We start from the raw sequence: 17,128 nt of genomic DNA, 5'->3' as shown, positions 1-17,128 counted from the left end.
AATGGTAGCAGTTGCTATCAGCAGTGCCCTGAAACGTGAGGGTCACCCAATAGAGATAAATGGGTGGTCTAAAAGAACATTCTCTGCAGCCCCCCAGAGGGTCTGCTTTAACTGTAGAAAATCAGGGCACTGGAGCAACCAGTGTCCTCACTCCAGGAAAGAGCCACCTTGAGCCCTATCCTCAATGTAACTAATCAGGCCACTGGAAGAGGGAATGCCCTGGCTCTGAATGGAACGGGGGCCCCCAAAACCATCATCCTATCTGAGGACTGAAGGAGCCCGGCATTCTCATGAAAGACATCTTGTGACTACAGAAGAACCCCGAGTGACCGTTGATGTAGCAAGTAAGAAAATAGATTTTTTAACTGATATGGGAGCAACCCATTCGGTCTTGATGCATCACGTGGGGTCTTGACCTCTTAAGCTTGACCTCTAAAGCTTATACCATCACACGGTAGATGGCCAACCTAGGAAAACATACTTCATCCCACCCCTTTGCTCTTACCTCTGAGGTTGTCTAGTCTCTCAAGAATTCTTAGCACTCCCTTAATGAGACGGGATTTAATGATGGTTCTGGGCACAAACTTCCAGCTTCTGGATTCTCCCTGGGACTCCAATCTCTTAATGTCCCTCTTACCCTCAGATTCTGACCTAACGAAGGATCCCATCTGACCTTTGGATCCCATCTAGGCTTATACACAATTGGCTATAAATCCTGTAGTATGCGATGAGGGGATGCCTGTAAAGGCTACTTAGGTGCCTCCTGTAAATATCAGGCTAAAGGAAATACCAGGATACCCAATACCAAGTGCCGATACTCCTTGAGACCAGAAGCTTATAGGGAACTAAAACCCCTCAATGATAAATTTACTCATCATGGTATAATCATCCCATTAGTCCCTTTATAACACCCCTACACTGCGTATAAAAAAATAATAAAATAAAATAACAAATGGAGAATATCTTATGGTCTGGGACTTGAGAGCTATCAGTGAGGCTGCTGCATTTCCCCATCAAGTTTCCCATGACACAAAGTGATTCATTGGTAGACTTCTTGCCTACCATGCAGAAGTTATTACTTCCTGCCCAGGGTCAATGGAAAATTTGGCTTATTAATTGTCATTTTCTGTATAGGTTTTCTCCTAGCTCTTATTTTTCTCTTCACCTGTGCCCCTCCCAGTACTCCATTTGATAATTGCTTCTTCTGCAACCAGATTAAACTGCCAACATGATTTTAATCTTCTTGGTCCTATTTCATTCCCAGCCTCTCTGGGGGAATTGGGAAACCAACAGCCTCATAAACTTTTCTAATATAATAGCTAAGGGCAATGGCCTCTCTGACTGCTAGATATGTCGTAGACATCCCCAAAACAATGCTCTCCCTCTTCAGTTTCAGTCTGTCTGCCTTAACCTCAGTCTCACCTTTCATTCCGGCTCCCCAAAGAATTTCCCAAGACGCTCTCTTCTGTTCATCAGACTAGACACGACAGCTACAAACTTTAGCTGCATATACCTCACCCCACAACTCAATTGGCCTAATAAAGCTGGAGTTAGAATCCTTAACTACATTTCCACATCGAGTCCATGGAGGGACTGCATATATAGAGGGGGAACTTACATATCTCTTAACACTTCCTCTTTCTATCCCACAAGATTCAACACCTCTAAAAGGTGCACTCCAAATACAAACTTTTGCTGTTCAGCCGACCACAGGGTTTGCGAAGTTTACCATAATAAAAGCCCCCCAAATCGGTGCACATATTGGGAGGGACATGAAAGGGAATACTGGCGACTATACTACCTACCTCCTAAAGCAGAGAGGGCACCAACCAGGCCCAGGGATGCTGAGCTACGGGGAGGCCCCTTGTTTTCCCCATGTGATACAGACCCCTCCTTGGGGTCCAAACCTAACCACATGGTTTAACTCTTCTTCCCCACATCAAGCTGGTGCTCCCCCTGGATACTTATTCTAGAAAATAACCTGCCCAGTGAAGGGTTTCCCAGCAGGGTCCACCATCCATCTCCCATAGCTTTAGCCTACACTTGCGTTGATATCTCTCAGCTTGAGGGTCAGTGTATCCTGAGGTTTCTAGGTCCTCAGGGTATATAAGTCACTGTTCATAACGTCACCCACCCCCGAGCTAAATGGGCCATAGGACTCATTCTGGCTGGTATTGAGGCTGCCATTGGTCTAGAGCCCCTTGGGGAGGATTTGCCTATCATGAGGCTACTTTAAAAAATCTGACAAGAGTCAGCAAAAAGCACTGGAAATGCCCTTCAAAACTTAAAATTTGCTCAATTCATTCACAAATATTGTCCTTGACAATTGATTAGTTCTTGATTATTTATTAGCTGAACAAGGGGATGTATGTGTGGTTATTAACAAGACTTGCTGCACCTATGTTACTACTACCTGCCAGGTAGAAGAAGATGTTAAAAAGACTAAATCAAGCTAAATGGCTTCATGATTTCACAAAGGAAAATCCGACAGCTAACTCCATCTGGCAGGCTGTGAAGAATGTTTTGCCCTCCAAAATCTGGTTTCTGCCCCTGCAAGGACCCTTGATCTTTATCCTACTACTACTGCTGTTCAGATCATATATTTTTGTCCAGCTTGTCAAATTTGTCTCCTCAACGTTACAGCAGTTCCATATAAAGATGGTGGTCCTCCAAGGGTTTAACCCTGTGCTCAACAGAAACCACACTGAAGGGAGGTCTTGACACCTTAGATTAGACAGGTAGAGATTTTTGGTCCCAGGCTAGGTCGGGTTAATTCTGTAGTTTCAGCCTGAAGCAGCTACAGAAGTCTGACCCCCAGTCCTTCAACAACCCATAGGATTATGGGTCCGAAAATCTCTCAGCGGAGATTTAGGAGGCAGGATATGTAGCCTAGGAAATTGGCAACCCCCTCCAAGATACAAGGTGAGGCACCTCACTGATTACACAAATAACAAGTGACTGTATCCAGCACCTGCAGCGTGAGAAGAACAAGAACCAGTTTCATCCAGCGAGGTTAATCCCCCTGACCTTTAGATAGTTATCATGTCATTATAATTCATTTACATTTCAGTTATTATGACTCCCAGAATACATCTGATGCCATGACAGTCTGGAGGAGCCAAATGAGGAGGAAAGAGAGGGGAAACTGAGGATCCCACCTACTGGGAGGAAACTGATGGTTAACGTCAATGGAACATCACCAAATCCTGCCCTCAGGGGATAAATACCCCCGTCATGACTTCCTCCAGGTGACTGAATCTCTGAGCTCATTTGCCTACACTTTCCTCTCAAGTGTATACTTTAGTTTCAATAAATCTCTTTCAGTTTCCCCGCAAAAAAAAAAAGAAAAGCTTGCTGCAGAGATGTTTATGGCAAAGACACTTGTGGTGAAAATAATGCTGCTATCAATATTTGTTACCATCCACCTTTTACTATACTTGCATTATCATACATCTGTTCATCCAATAATCTATTTATTTTACTGATAGATTTCCTTTTTTTTCCTCCCTGCTTAATCCTCTCTATATGCTTTAGTATTATCACATGGAAGTTTCCATTTGGTTAATTAATACACGTTCACAATAAGTTTTAGTGATTTCTTTGGTTTTGGTTATCTTCTTGAATCCCACATCTTCTCTTAGAAATAGTCTTTTCTCTCTTAGAAATACCTTTTTCCCGAGGTATTAATCCTCGGGAAATTCTTACAATAAGAATTTTGGTGGTAAATATTCTGAGTTATTCCATGTGTAAAAATTTTTTTCATCTTCATAATTTGTTTAAGATTGTGTAACTGGAAAAAAAAAATGGTTCTGTGGAAATTCACCTCATAGGGTAATCTGATTATAAATTCCTAATGGGGTAGGTCTTGGTGGGTAGTCACCCACGCCTCAGCCATATAACTTTTTAGTAAAAGATTTATCTTCACCTTAAGCAAACCCTGTCCATTGTTTCTGTGCATCAGAGATAGCATACCTTTGAAACAAACCATAATCACCTTCAAAACAGCACATAATCTTGTTAACTATTTTGTAATCCAATCCCTGCCTTGCTTTTTCACACCTCCATGTAATCTTCCTTATGTTTCTTCCTTAATCTCAAACTTACAACAAGCTGCAAAATTTATTCTCTGGAGCATTTGAGATCTTTTCCCCAGTTTATGTTGTCAGTTTGGCTCAAACAAACTCTTACAAAAATTCTCTACATGCTTGGACGTTTCTTATGTTGACAATTGAAATTCTAGGGTCAAAGTTACTTTCTCTTGAAACTTTGAAGATCTTTTTTCATTTATCTTATTGCCTCCGAAGACTCATTATTAGAATACTTATTCAAAGATAGATGTCAATTGATTCTCATTCATTTGTAGATAATTTTTATTGTTGTCCTGTGGAAGCTCTTAGGGTTTCCCCATAATTTTTCATTTTCTGAAATTTTACTATAGATGGTGTAGTTTAATTCATTTTCTTTATTGGCTTTCAGTAGGATTTTAATCTCAGGACTCATGTCTTCTTCACTTTAGGGTAATTATCCTCTATCACTTTTTAAAATAACACCTCTCCTCTATTTGGTCTATTCTTATTTTGGGGAACTATTATGAAATGGCTATTAAAATTCTGGATATATTCTCCAAAGTCTTTTAAGTTTTCTTTTATACCTTCCCTCTCCTGGTTTCTTTGTATGCTTTTGGGGGGGCTTTCTTTTGCTCACTCTTCTAGCTTACTACATACGTTCAGCTCTCTATATGCTCTACTTCTTAGATGATTTCTTGAGGTTTTCATTTCAACAACCAAATTTTTAATTTCCATGATCTATAACTTGTTATTTTTATGACTGTAATATCTTTTTTCATCTCTCCTGAGGATACTAATTAAGCTTTAAAAATAAAAAGCTCTATGTAGCTTGCTTTATTAACTCTGTTTCTCCATTGTAGGTTCTTCCATTCACTGAGCTTACTCTCTGTCTCTCTTTCTTACTTTCATATGTTTGGGTTCCTCAAAGATTTTGTTATTCTTGATTGTTCACTATTCTGTGTAATGAAGACATTAGTTTTGATTATCTGGTTGTATTTGTGTAGTCTACCAGGATACTGTTTCACTGCAAGTGTGTGGGGGCAGGGGAGGCGTGGCAGGCTGACAGGCTGGTATCTCAGTGTCTATTCTTTCTGAGTCTGAGTGTGAGTGCTTATAATTTTTCGTAAGCACCACAGTCACATACACAGTGTCCATAGTCCATTCTCCATTATCATTAAGCCAGTCGCTCTCACTCCTTCCTATTGTAAGCAAACACTTCCATCATGTGACAAGTCAGCAGGGCAGGGTTGATCAACTTGACTGCTTCTACTAGTTACCATGTTCATCGCCTCTGGTACCCATCCTTCTGTAGGTATAGAGTTTCTTGGCATCAAATCCCACATTTTCAATAGTTTAATTAAGCATAGATTTTGGGTTGTGGCTTTTAAACAATTCAATCAACATGATTTTTGTCTTGTATAGATTCATCCCAATTCTAGTTCCCTTCGACAATGTACTTTTTTTCTTTTAGAGCGCAGTGATGATTTTGCTCACACACATACACATACTGTGTGTGTGTGTGTGTGTGTGTGTGTGTGTGTGTGCTTACATGTTTCCCATTGCTATTATAACAAATAACCACACACTTGGGGACTTAAAATAATAGGAACTTATTTTCTCACAGTCTCTAAAGGTCAGAAATCTGAAATTGACTTCACTGGAAAATATGAAGATGTCAGAAAGGCTGTGCTCCCTTTGGAGGCTCTAGAGGCAATCTGGTCCTTGCCTCATTCAGCTTCTGTTGGCTCCCAGCAATACTTGCTTTGTGATACAGCACTCCAATCTCTGCTTTCATGATTACATTGCCTCCTTCTCTTCTCTCTGTGTCAAATCTCCTTTTGCCTCTCTCTTACAAGGATACATGTGATCTCATTTAGGGCTATCCAGAATAATCTGCCCATCTCAAAATCCTTCACTTAATCACATGTACAGAGATTTTAATTCCAAATAAGGTAATATTTACAAGTTCTAGGGATTAATACCTGATATCGGCCATTTTTAGACTACCACTATATACATGTGCCACCTGCCCCCCACCCCCCGCATGGTGCAATATGGTGATATATATATATATATATATATATATATATATATATATATATATGTCTTACTATAATGTAAGACCAGGTCTTATTTTATAATATTATAAGACCAGGTCTTATTTTACTATAATATATTATAGTAATTTTATTAATTTTACTATATTATATTAATTATATTAATTTATTAATATAAAATTTATTAATATAAAATCTTATATTAATTTTACTATATTATAGTAAAATAAGACCTGGTCTTATATTAATTTTACTATATTATAGTAAAATAAGACCTGGTCTTACATTAATTTTTGCTCCAAAAGACGCATTAGAGCTGATTGTCCGGCTAGGTCTTATTTTCGGGGAAACACGGGATATATACGAATATATATGTGTATATATGTATAAATATATATATGTATATGTATGTATATGTACATATATATACATAAGCAAAAGGATAAAATATACATGTGTGTATATATATTCCAGAAATTATATGATATATGAAGTTGTAAACTTAAGTTCGCGAACTTGTTGCAGTGATGTTGCTAACATTTTTTGATATCAGAAGGATTATTCATTATGAATTTGTACCAGCTGGACAAACAATTAACTAAATTTACTATTTGGAAGTGCTGAAAAGGCTGCATGAAAAAGTTAGGCAAAAACGACCCGAACTTTTTGCCAGCAATTCATGGCTCTTGAATCACGACAATGCACCAGCTCACACAGCACTGTCTGTGAGGGAGTTTTTAGCCAGTGAACAAATAACTGTATTGGAACACCCTCCCTAGTCACCTGGTCTGGCCCCCAATGACTTCTTTCTTTACCCAAAGATAAAGGAAATATTGAAAGGAAGACATTTAGATGACATTCAGGACATTAAGGGTAATATAATACAATGACAGCTCTAATGGCCGTTCCAGAAAAAGAGTTCCAAAATTGCTTTGAAGGGTGGACTAGGCACTGGTGTCTGTGCATAGCTTCCCAAGGGGAGTACTTCAAAGGTGACCTAGTGATATTCAGCAATGAAATATGTAGCACTTTTTCTAGGGTGAGTTCGCGAACTTAATTGTCAGACCACGTAGAGAGATGCACACATTTGTCTGGACATTAGAAAAATGTTTTCCTAGAGTTTATAACTTTTATCCCAGAGATAGTCAACTTATTATGTTAAATGATAAGGCTTTGAAAATGCTAACTTCAACACTACTTGAGAGGTGTAATAAAATTGATAAATCCAGACCATATTTCTTTTCAATTACCTTAGAAAGAACGTAAATTGTGAAAGTTTAAAATTTCAAGAATCCCAGCAGCAACTTAGGCTAATTAATACACAATAAACCATGATAGGGAGTTTAAAAAGTAGCTCAGTCTTTGGCAAGGAAATGGAAAGAAGAGAAAAACAATTTATCTTGAAAAGTGTCGGGGCCCAAACCACACATGAACTGTATGCTGTTTAACATGGACCTTTGGCAAAGTCCTGTAATAACTTTTTTAACAGACAACTTGCTTTGAGTTTAGAAACAAAGTTATGAACAATGAGTTTGAACGTAGTAGATACATCTGGGTGTACCTAAGTACACACACAGAGACACACACACAAATTTAAATGGTCTTTTTACACAAGTGATTAATCTGCAAGCGCAACTGAAAGCAACTGAAAAACAAGTGGCTGGTGAAGATTAAGCTCTCAGTGTTTATTTTTTATAACAGAAGAAGAATCTGAGGGAGTGTTTTGTTTTGGAACACAGCACAAGATTGTCAGGGAGAAATGTCCAATTCTTTGTTGTAGCCACTGGACTTAACATAGGCTCTGTTAACTCAACAAACATTTGTTGGAGGAACGAATCAAGTGAATATACAAAGCTCCCAGGGGTCTCCTTGAGTAGGAATCACATCTCTTTTATCTCATTATTTCTAGTTTCTATCATAGTAGATTCTCAAAAGATAGTTGTAGATTTGGATTAGATATCATCGAGGGGGTCAGTTACTCTTTGACATGGGACATCAGGCCATTTACAAGACAAATGGTCTCATGGTAGCTGCCACGTTGAATTCAAGTAATTTTCTCTTTACTGTCCACGTGTCTATCTTTTGTCTTCCCACACAAGGATCACACTGCTAATGCATGAAAACCAATATATCTACAGTGTTTAGTTGTATTTTTATGCACATGTTCTCATTGGATCGTTACAACAACCTTATGAAACAGGAATCCTGATTTTTATATTGCCTTTGAGTAACCTGAGGCTAAGAAGGGACTGTTACAAGAGCATATCTTGGAAAGCTGAAGATGGGCTTGAATCTTTGGTGAAAAATTGAGCGTACCGTCTTCTATAAGATGCTGATACTTTCCTCGTTCTTAAAACACCAGTCGAGAGCAGATAGTCAGCAGAAGTTCATTAAAAAGTTAAAAGCCAAATTTCCTCAATTTAAGATGAGTGTAAGAGAAATAAGAAAATAAAAATGAACAAAATCAAATATGATACATAGAGGCAATTTTAGATTTATTTTGTTTTGTTTTTATGCATATAACTGATTATATGTACTTTATGGTCAAATCTTTCCAAAATGTTCCTTTGTTACTGAATGGAAATTTTTTTTAATTTTAAATTTCCTGTGGAAAATGATTTGATTATTATTATATTAACCCAATTGTGTTCTTGACGACCACAGTCCCAAGCATCAAGGGAAAATGTTACTAAAGGGAGTAAAAATTCTTTTCAGTTCAGTTGAGTTTCCATGACCATCCTATTTATGTCAGTCAGTATTTTCACTCTTTTAGAAATTTTATACTAAGTATGTTGGAGCCACTTTTAATCTTAACACTTTATCGGAAGTTTAGGGGTTCATAGAGAGTTGAACTAGATATCAGAGCAATTCCATTCACATATGTTTAAATACTCAAAATTTGTGTGTGATCATCCTACAACCAAGTCTGCTCTAACCATACACTGATTTTAGCTCAGTTTGAATGACTCATTTTCACCTCATGAACTACTAAATTAAAAATACTACCTGTCTTATGTTTGTTTAGTTTATATTCTCATAAATTAATTCATCAAAAATTGAGTACATTCTATGTGAAGATACTGTGCTTGGACTGGGGACATGGAAGTAAATAAGATAGAGGCCCTCCCCATAAGGATTTTGTTGTCTATGTGGGGAAAGAGTAGGGCTGCCAGATTTAGCAAATAAAAATGCAGGCCACACAATTAAATTTGAGTGTCAGATAAATGAATTTTTAGTATAAGTACATTCATGTTGTATTTGGAACTTATTAAAAACTTTTCTGCATTGATCTGAAGTTCAGATTTACCTGAGAGTCCTGTATTTTATCTGGCAGCCCTAGAAGAGTGGTCAGGAAAAATAGTTTGTGCTATGCATCATAAGTGCTAGAACTTGGCTAAGTCCAGCGAGTGGTAGAAATATATAGCTCCCTGTTAATTACAGATTTTATTTTTAAGTTTTCCACATATGCTGGGAGAGAATGTGATCTTTTTCTGTAATTTGACCAAGTTAGTAGACGAATGTCCTGGCAGAACAGATTTTTGGGTAAAAATGATGCATTTATAACATAAATATGCATGGAAATTCTTCAACCATACCAAGATTGACTGCAATGAAAAAAACATCAAACCTAATTCACAGTCATACATGAAGTGAATTTTCAGGACGAAGCCTGTTACAAATGTCCCCTTGATGTGTTTCTGCATGGCAACCATGGTGGACAAGCATGCTTTTCTATCCAAAAAAATAGAACTATCTAAATGTTTTCCAGAGGAAGAAAATTGCTGTGGCAGAAGTCCTGGGCCTTGGCCTTTTAGAGATTGTATCCAGAGAAGGAATATTAAAGTTGGAAGAACAACTGGACTTATTTAGTCCATGCTTGTCATGCCACAGGCAAGAGAGCTGAGGCCAGCTGGAGTTCAGAGGAACAGTGACTACTGTTGGAACAGGTATTTCTCTATCATATACTATAATACTTTTTTGTATTCCAGCAGACAATTCATTAATGCAGTTAAGAACCATGAAGAGACTGAATGACTATTGCAAAGTTGTAGAGGAATGGAAAAAGAGAAAATAGAAGGGTAAGGAAGAAAACCTGACACTAGGAAAATAAATCTGTTTTCTTTCAAATTAACACACATTTGAAAAGATAAAAATTGTTTGGTAGTTTTCCCGTACCCTATCTTTGTTTTCAGGCACTTGAAATTACAAGGGTTTAATGAAAAAGGGAAACTTAACTGTCTTTCTATACTAACGGGTTTGTCAGGGGACATAGGAGACCAACTTAGGACCATCTGAAAATATACAAAAAGGAATTTAAAATAAATGTGTTATTTATAATTTTAGCCTAAATTAAAAAAAATAAAAGGAATTACTGTCATTGACTCCATGGAAACCTTGCATGGCTTATTTCTGGTTTTTGTTTCATTTTGTTTATTTACTTATTTTTCTTGTTTCCCTCGGTTGTAACTGCATTATGTTCTGAAGTCCAGCGCTTTCTTGACTTTGAAGTGCTTCAAGAACACTGGAGATCCATAAGAAATCTGATGCGCTCTGATTCTTGTTCATTAGTAAGTTATTTGGTTTTATTTTTTTCCCTTCTCTCTCTCTGGTGTTCAGGTCTTCCAAGGGAACATGTGTGGGTTTTTATTCAGTGACTATCCTTGGCATTCAGTGGTAACTTTCAGTGTGATCCTTCACATGTGAGAAATTTTTTTAAATTTTTTTTTTTATGATTTCTTTCTGTGATAATTTCTTTCTATCAATTCATTATTTTTAAAACTTCTTTTAGTCTGTTGCTGGACCTTCTTTCATGTTTCCCTCAAATTTTTCATCTCTTTCTTTCCCCTTCTTCTTTCCAGAGATTTTCTAGGTTTTATCTTTCAATCCTTTTATCAATTCTTTGTTTTGTTTTGTTGGTCAATCATACTTTTAATTTCTAAGAGGGCTTTCAGGATAACTAGTTTTTCTTCTTTCACAATCTCCTATGCTTATTTTATGGAAATAATAACCTCTCAAACCACTCTATAGATACTGTGGGGACAGAGCCAGGAGTGCAGTTTCCAGGTTCTTGCCCTCACGTGGAAAGCTGCTGGCTCAGGTAGTAAATGGCCATCAACTGTGATTGGATGGCCATCTGCTGTGGCTAGTTGGCCGTCAGCTGTAACCAGTGAGCCATTGGCCACTAATATAACTGTTATGGCTACGCTAGCAGAAAAATGGGGCTTAGCAAGAAGATGGTGGCTGAGCTAGTAAGAGTGGATTGCAGTTAGCACAGTGGATTGCAGCTACCAAGTGGGGTTGGTTGGCAGAGAAGTGGACGGCAGGTTGTGGATAGTGTGGCTTCTGCTTCCTGTGTCTCCAGCTCAGCGAGACTGTAGTGGTGTGACTCCGCTATCTAGGCTCCGTGGGTGTTCCTTTTTGGCCTCACCATATCCTGCATTCTTATGTGGGGAGCAGGAGCTGAGACCTCTGCAGCCTGACACCCTGCGTGACAGATACTAACTAGAATGTTGTCTGTTTTTATGTTTCTTAAATCACCTCTCTTTCTTCTAAGTTAAATGATAAAGTTGTATTTTTGTTTTTAACTTGATCTTTTTTTCATGTTCCCTAATTCCTCAAATAGCTGACAGTGATTCATGACTCCTGGCTGCTCTGGGAATGTAGGTGGGGCTTATTAACTGATAGTTTTCACATTGCGGAAACAAGAAGAAAGCAGGCCAGTTATGGGTCAGGACCACCAATGCTTGCATTTAGAGGTCTTTGCTCTGGAGAAGCTGACATCCAAATACTCTGCCTTAGGCAATCTCAGATAATTTATTTAATTTCCTTGTGGAAGGATCTTTAGTATTTGTTGTTGTTGTTTTGTTTTGTTTTGTTTTTTAGGTAGGATGTGAATAACTGCCCGCTTATGTGTCTGCATGTGGTTGGGAAAATTAGAGATTGTAGTATGAAGTCAATTCATACAATGGATTTAGAGATTTAGTTAGACAACTTTTGGGTCTGAATTGCAAGCCTCTCTAGATTTCTGAGTCCGGATTCATTGCATCCCTCTCTTATGGAGATCTCTCTTCTAGGTCACCTTTTCTCCATACTGCTTCATCATTTGCTTCTATAGTCATTTTTCATCTATATAATTTTGTTAAAATCTCTGGTTTTAAATATGTGGTCACCTTTTCTCCCCCCTATTTTTTTGGTTTCGTACTTTAAATGTTTTAACCTATTTTATTATAATTTCAGTGGGACTTTTGGGGGTAGAAGAGATAAGAATGCGTGGTGAGTCTTTCTTCTTGATATAGAAGGCTGTCATTAAATTGTCCTAAGGCTACAATATTTGGAAAATATCAATACAACAGTGTATGAAAACTACAAAAATCTATCAGTGGTTTCAAGAAATAGGTAAAGTATCATGTTTTGAGATACCTGCTCAATATAAAACATTTTTAAATGCATTAATTTATCACCAAGATATAAAATTTTCACTAAATATGTGATATATCAACATAAAATTTTCTGTTCTGTTCAGCATTATGAACCTGTAAGTTGGTTCCCCTGCCCAACACTGTCATTTCCATCTAAATCTCTATCAAGTACTGACAGGTTTTTATTTGTTTGGTTGGTATTTTCAGAAATTGACAAGTTGAATCTAGAATTTATATGGAAATGCAAAGGTATTAGGAATTGGCAGGGCAATCCTGAAGAAGAAGAAAAATACTAGATATCAAAATCTGTTAAAAACTACAGCTAATTACTTATATCTTAATCTATATAATTAATTATATACTTAATATATGATGTGATACAAGTATATCACATAATTAATTATAATAATTAAGACATAGCGATCTTGGCTCAAACATAGATAACTGACCACTTTGGGAGCAGCAGGAGACAGCACCTATGGCAGGAAGGCACTGTTCTCACACGGAGTGTTGATGCAAGTGGTCATGGGGAATTGCCTCTCACAAGTGAGTCTTGGGCATCAGACATCAATCTTAAAGAGCATGTGCTCCTGAGCACATCTGACAAACTTCCTGGAAACACTTCGAAAATAACTAAAAGGGATTTTTTGACTGGGGAGACAAAGAGGCAGGGCTTCACCAAGATCCTGAGTCACGCATGAAGAGTCAGGCATGAAGAGATGAACAGTGGCATAATTTGGATTATCAACGTTAAGTTACCTTATTGGTACCGGTGGGCTCATGACCTCTAGACAGCATAAATTTCAGCAAGTCATTTTTGTCTGTTTATTTCTAAAATAGAAATCACCCTTAATAGCTTCAGCATTTAGGTTTAAATCCTGAATTAAAATCTGAAACAGAGATAGCACAGCTCATGTGATGGCCACGTGTAAGATTTGAAGATGTTTTGTTTCCGTGAAGAGATGCTCTCTCGGGTGGGGGGCTGGGGACATCTGTGCTCTGGGCTAGGGAGAGATGAGTATCATTGAATGTATAAGGCAATGCCAATGTATGTGTATGTGTTTGTTCCTGTCAAAATTATCAACTTACTCTTGCCTTTAATTTCGTCTTAAACTGCAGTGCTGAAGTACTCCTCATGGTGTCATTATGTTGTGGAAAAAAAAATGCCCTGAATAACAAGTTTAGAGAGAAGATAAAGTTCTAACTTTTCTTAAAGAAACAATGTCGAAAATAGCTTTTCATCTATGTTGCTTTTCATGAAGAAACTTCAAGTGTGGAATATGTACATTATTCCTGCATTCTAAGAATTAGGTTTATAGTTTATGAGTTGTCCTCCTAAAGGCATACCTTTTATATACCAATAACTCCCCAGTTTACATCTCTAACTCTTATCAAAACTCCAGACTTACAGATCTAATTTGATGCTTAATATCTTCACTTAGATGTCAGATATAAATCTCAAACTTGACATGTCTAATATAAAACTCTTAATTTCCTTCTTCTTTTAAGCCTAATTTTGCTGTCTTTTCTATTTAAGTAAATGATACCCCATCCATTTAGTTATGTCAAAAACCTAGGGATCATCCATCATCTTTCTGTTTCTTCCTTCCATCAGCTGGTACATCCTCAAAAATATATCCTTATGTACCCACTCCACACCATATCCTTTACTATCACCCTATTCAAAATCACTATAATTTCTTCCTGCTATGGCAGCACTTTCCCCACTTTCTTACATTCCCCCAGTAGGATAAAGAAAAGATACATTCTTCACTTAGTAGACAGAACAATCTTCTAAAAAAGCATAACCTACATTATGTCACTTCCTTATTGGGATTTTATGGTGATAATAACTTCCTTTATTTTAAAGCTCTCCATTCTGGATTCAGTTGAGAGATAGAAAGATTTGGGCAGATAAGATAAAAATATTAGTTTTGTTATTGACAAATGCTTGGCTTGGCAGATGCTGCCTAGTAGTGAGTAGTAACCATAAAGGCCTCACGAATATTTACATTTAACGTAAATATCTATTTATTTTTCCCTTATTTTAAAGTGTGGTTAGTATTTGAGGGAAGCAACCTCATGAAGGTAGGAACAAGATTGTTTTTATAGACCAGGGCCACGTGGGTGCGTCTCTGGTCGTGGGCGGAGTAGACGTGACAGGACCGCAGCTCTACAGCGTGCACCCCCATGGCTCCTACAGCCGCCTGCCCTTCACGGCCCTAGGCTCCGGCCAGGATGCGGCCTTGGCGGTGCTGGAGGACCGGTTCCAGCCGAACATGACGCTAGAGGCTGCACAGGGGATGCTGGTGGAAGCCATCACTGCAGGAATCCTGGGTGACCTGGGCTCCGGGGGCAGTGTGGATGCATGTGTGATCACAGAGACCGGTGCCAAGCTGCTGCGAACCCTGAGCTCTCCCACAAAGCCCATAGAAAGGCCCGGCCAGTACCACTTTGCCCCTGGAACCACAGCTGTCCTTTCCAAGACAGTGGTGCCACTGCCCCTGGAGCTGGTGGAGGAAACTGTGCAGACCATGGAGGTGGAGTGAAATAGGCTGAGCCTTAGAGCTTGGAACAAGGGGGAATAAATGCAGAAAATACAAACACCTGAAAAAAAAAAAAAAGATTGTTTTTATAAATTCCGATCTTCTTACTCAAGAGGAATTCCACACTCCTGGTTACCCATAGGCTTAATCAACTTTGAAGTATAAAGAGAAGAAACATTACCTGGCCTTTCATTTTCTGTTCTCTGCCCCTCCTCAAGGAGGCATGTATGGTACAGGTTCCGACAACTAAGTTCGCAAACTCATCCTAGAAAAAGCGCTACATATCTCAAAAGTGCTGAATATCACTACGGTCACCTTCCAAGTACTCCCCTGGGGAAGCTCTGCACTGATGCCATTGCCTAGTCCACCCTTTAAAGCAACTTTGGAACTCTTTCTGGAATGGCCATCAGAGCTGTCATCGTGTTACCTTTGATGTCCTGAATGTCATCAAAATGTCTTCATTTCAATATTTCCTTTACCTTCGGGTAAAGAAAGAAGTCACTGGGGGCCAGATCAGGTGAGTAGGGAGGGTGTTCCAATACAGTTATTTGTTCACTGGCTAAAAACTCCCTCACAGAGAGTGCCGTGTGAGCTGGTGCATTGTCGTGATGCAAGAGCCATGAACTGTTGGCGAAAAGTTCAGGTCATCTAACTTCTTCACGCAGCCTTTTCAGCACTTCCAAATAGTAAATTTGGTTAACTATTTGTCCAGTTGGTACAAATTCATAATGAATAATTCCTCTGATATCAAAAACCAACATCATTGCAACAAGTTCACGAATTTAGTTGTCAGACCTCATATGACTAGTAAGTCTGAAAACAGAAATGGGATTTTGTTGGGTTGACCCCTTCTGGAATTTCTTGTTGTCTTCTATCCCCCCAGAACAGTCTGTTTTCTGCTTTGTTGGAAACCACCTACCCTACATGTGGCCCACAGTTGTGCATCTGTTCTGGTGAGTGGGCTAGTAGGTTCTCTGCTTGAGAAACTCCTACTCAATGGTTAACAGCCAGCTTGAATAGCACCTGCTCTGTGAAGTCTTTTTTAGTCAGGATTCATGTCTCATGCTTCTCTGTTCTTGAAATAGCTAGTACATACACTGGTAGTTACTAACCTAACCTACTCTCTATATAGATTTTTTTCTGATTATTTTTATGTTTGTATTTTTCAACACACTCAGCTCCTCAAGGGTAAGAACAGTGGTTTTTGTGGCTTGTTTTGTGTGTGTGTGTGTGTGTGTGTGTGTGTGTGTGTGGTTTTTTGTTTGTTTGTTTGTTTTCCTTTTGACTTCATGTTCCCAGAACTCTGGTACAGAATATATTATACTCAGAAAATATTTGTTGAATAAATTTTCTTCCTTTCCTTCCTTCCTTCCTTCCTTCCTTCCTTCCCTCCTTCCTTCCTTCCCTCCTTCCTTCCCTTCCTTCTCTCTTTCTGTTTCTTTCTATCTCTTTCTGTCTTCTACCTTTTAAATCATGTAAATAATACTTACTACGCAGTAAGTATTTTCTTGACTAGCACATACCCATGTTGCTATACATTGAATGTTTGTTTCATCCCCCCCAAAATTCGTATGTTATTACCTAATCTCCAATGTAACGGTATTAGGAGGTGGGAAATTTGGGTAGCGATTAAGTCAGAGGGTGGAGCCCTCACGAAATGGGATTAGTGCCCTTATAAAAGAGAGATCCCTTATTCTTTTCACCATATGAAGACACAATGAGAAGACAGCCATGTGTGACCAGGAAGCCAAGACATCAAATCTGCAGGTGCTTTTACCTTGGGCTTTCCAGCCTCCAGAACTGTAAGAAATGTTTCTTAGGTAAGCCACCCAGCCTATGGTATTTTTGTTATAGCAGCCTGAAAAGACTGAGACATATGTTTTAGCCAATAGTGTTGTGTTTTAATTAGTCTTAAAACCCCCAACTAGATTTTAAGAAGAGTTTAGGTATTATAAAAGTATCCATAATCTGTGGAAGCAATACTATTTTATTCTATTGTAATGGAATCTTAACAAACAATCTATTATATTAGCCTGTTT

At 38.3% G+C, this 17,128-nt stretch overlaps 1 protein-coding gene across 1 annotated transcript; it reads left to right on the top strand.

The window, feature by feature from the left end:
* The first annotated feature begins 229 nt into the window (after window positions 1–229).
* On the top strand, window positions 230–15,149 carry LOC117032663 (proteasome subunit beta type-10-like). The gene is made up of 2 exons (XM_033124215.1): window positions 230–344; window positions 14,656–15,149. Exons 1-2 carry the CDS (start codon window positions 230–232, stop codon window positions 15,090–15,092), a joined length of 552 nt encoding a protein of 183 aa, XP_032980106.1. The 3' UTR covers window positions 15,093–15,149.
* Window positions 15,150–17,128: the final 1,979 nt, after the last annotated feature.

The sequence above is a fragment of the Rhinolophus ferrumequinum genome, chromosome 2 (genome assembly GCF_004115265.2).
Source record: "Rhinolophus ferrumequinum isolate MPI-CBG mRhiFer1 chromosome 2, mRhiFer1_v1.p, whole genome shotgun sequence".
In the NCBI taxonomy this organism is placed as follows: domain Eukaryota; kingdom Metazoa; phylum Chordata; class Mammalia; order Chiroptera; family Rhinolophidae; genus Rhinolophus; species Rhinolophus ferrumequinum.
This window is presented reverse-complemented; position numbering and strand designations above follow the sequence as displayed.

Excerpts from the sequence above, each read along its gene's own strand:
- LOC117032663 (XM_033124215.1), top strand. The coding sequence starts at position 230 with ATGGAACGGGGGCCCCCAAAACCATCATCCTATCTGAGGACTGAAGGA. Across the intron at positions 345-14,655 it reads AGTGACCGTTGATGTAGCAA|ACCAGGGCCACGTGGGTGCG; the intron begins GTAAGAAAATAG and ends TTGTTTTTATAG.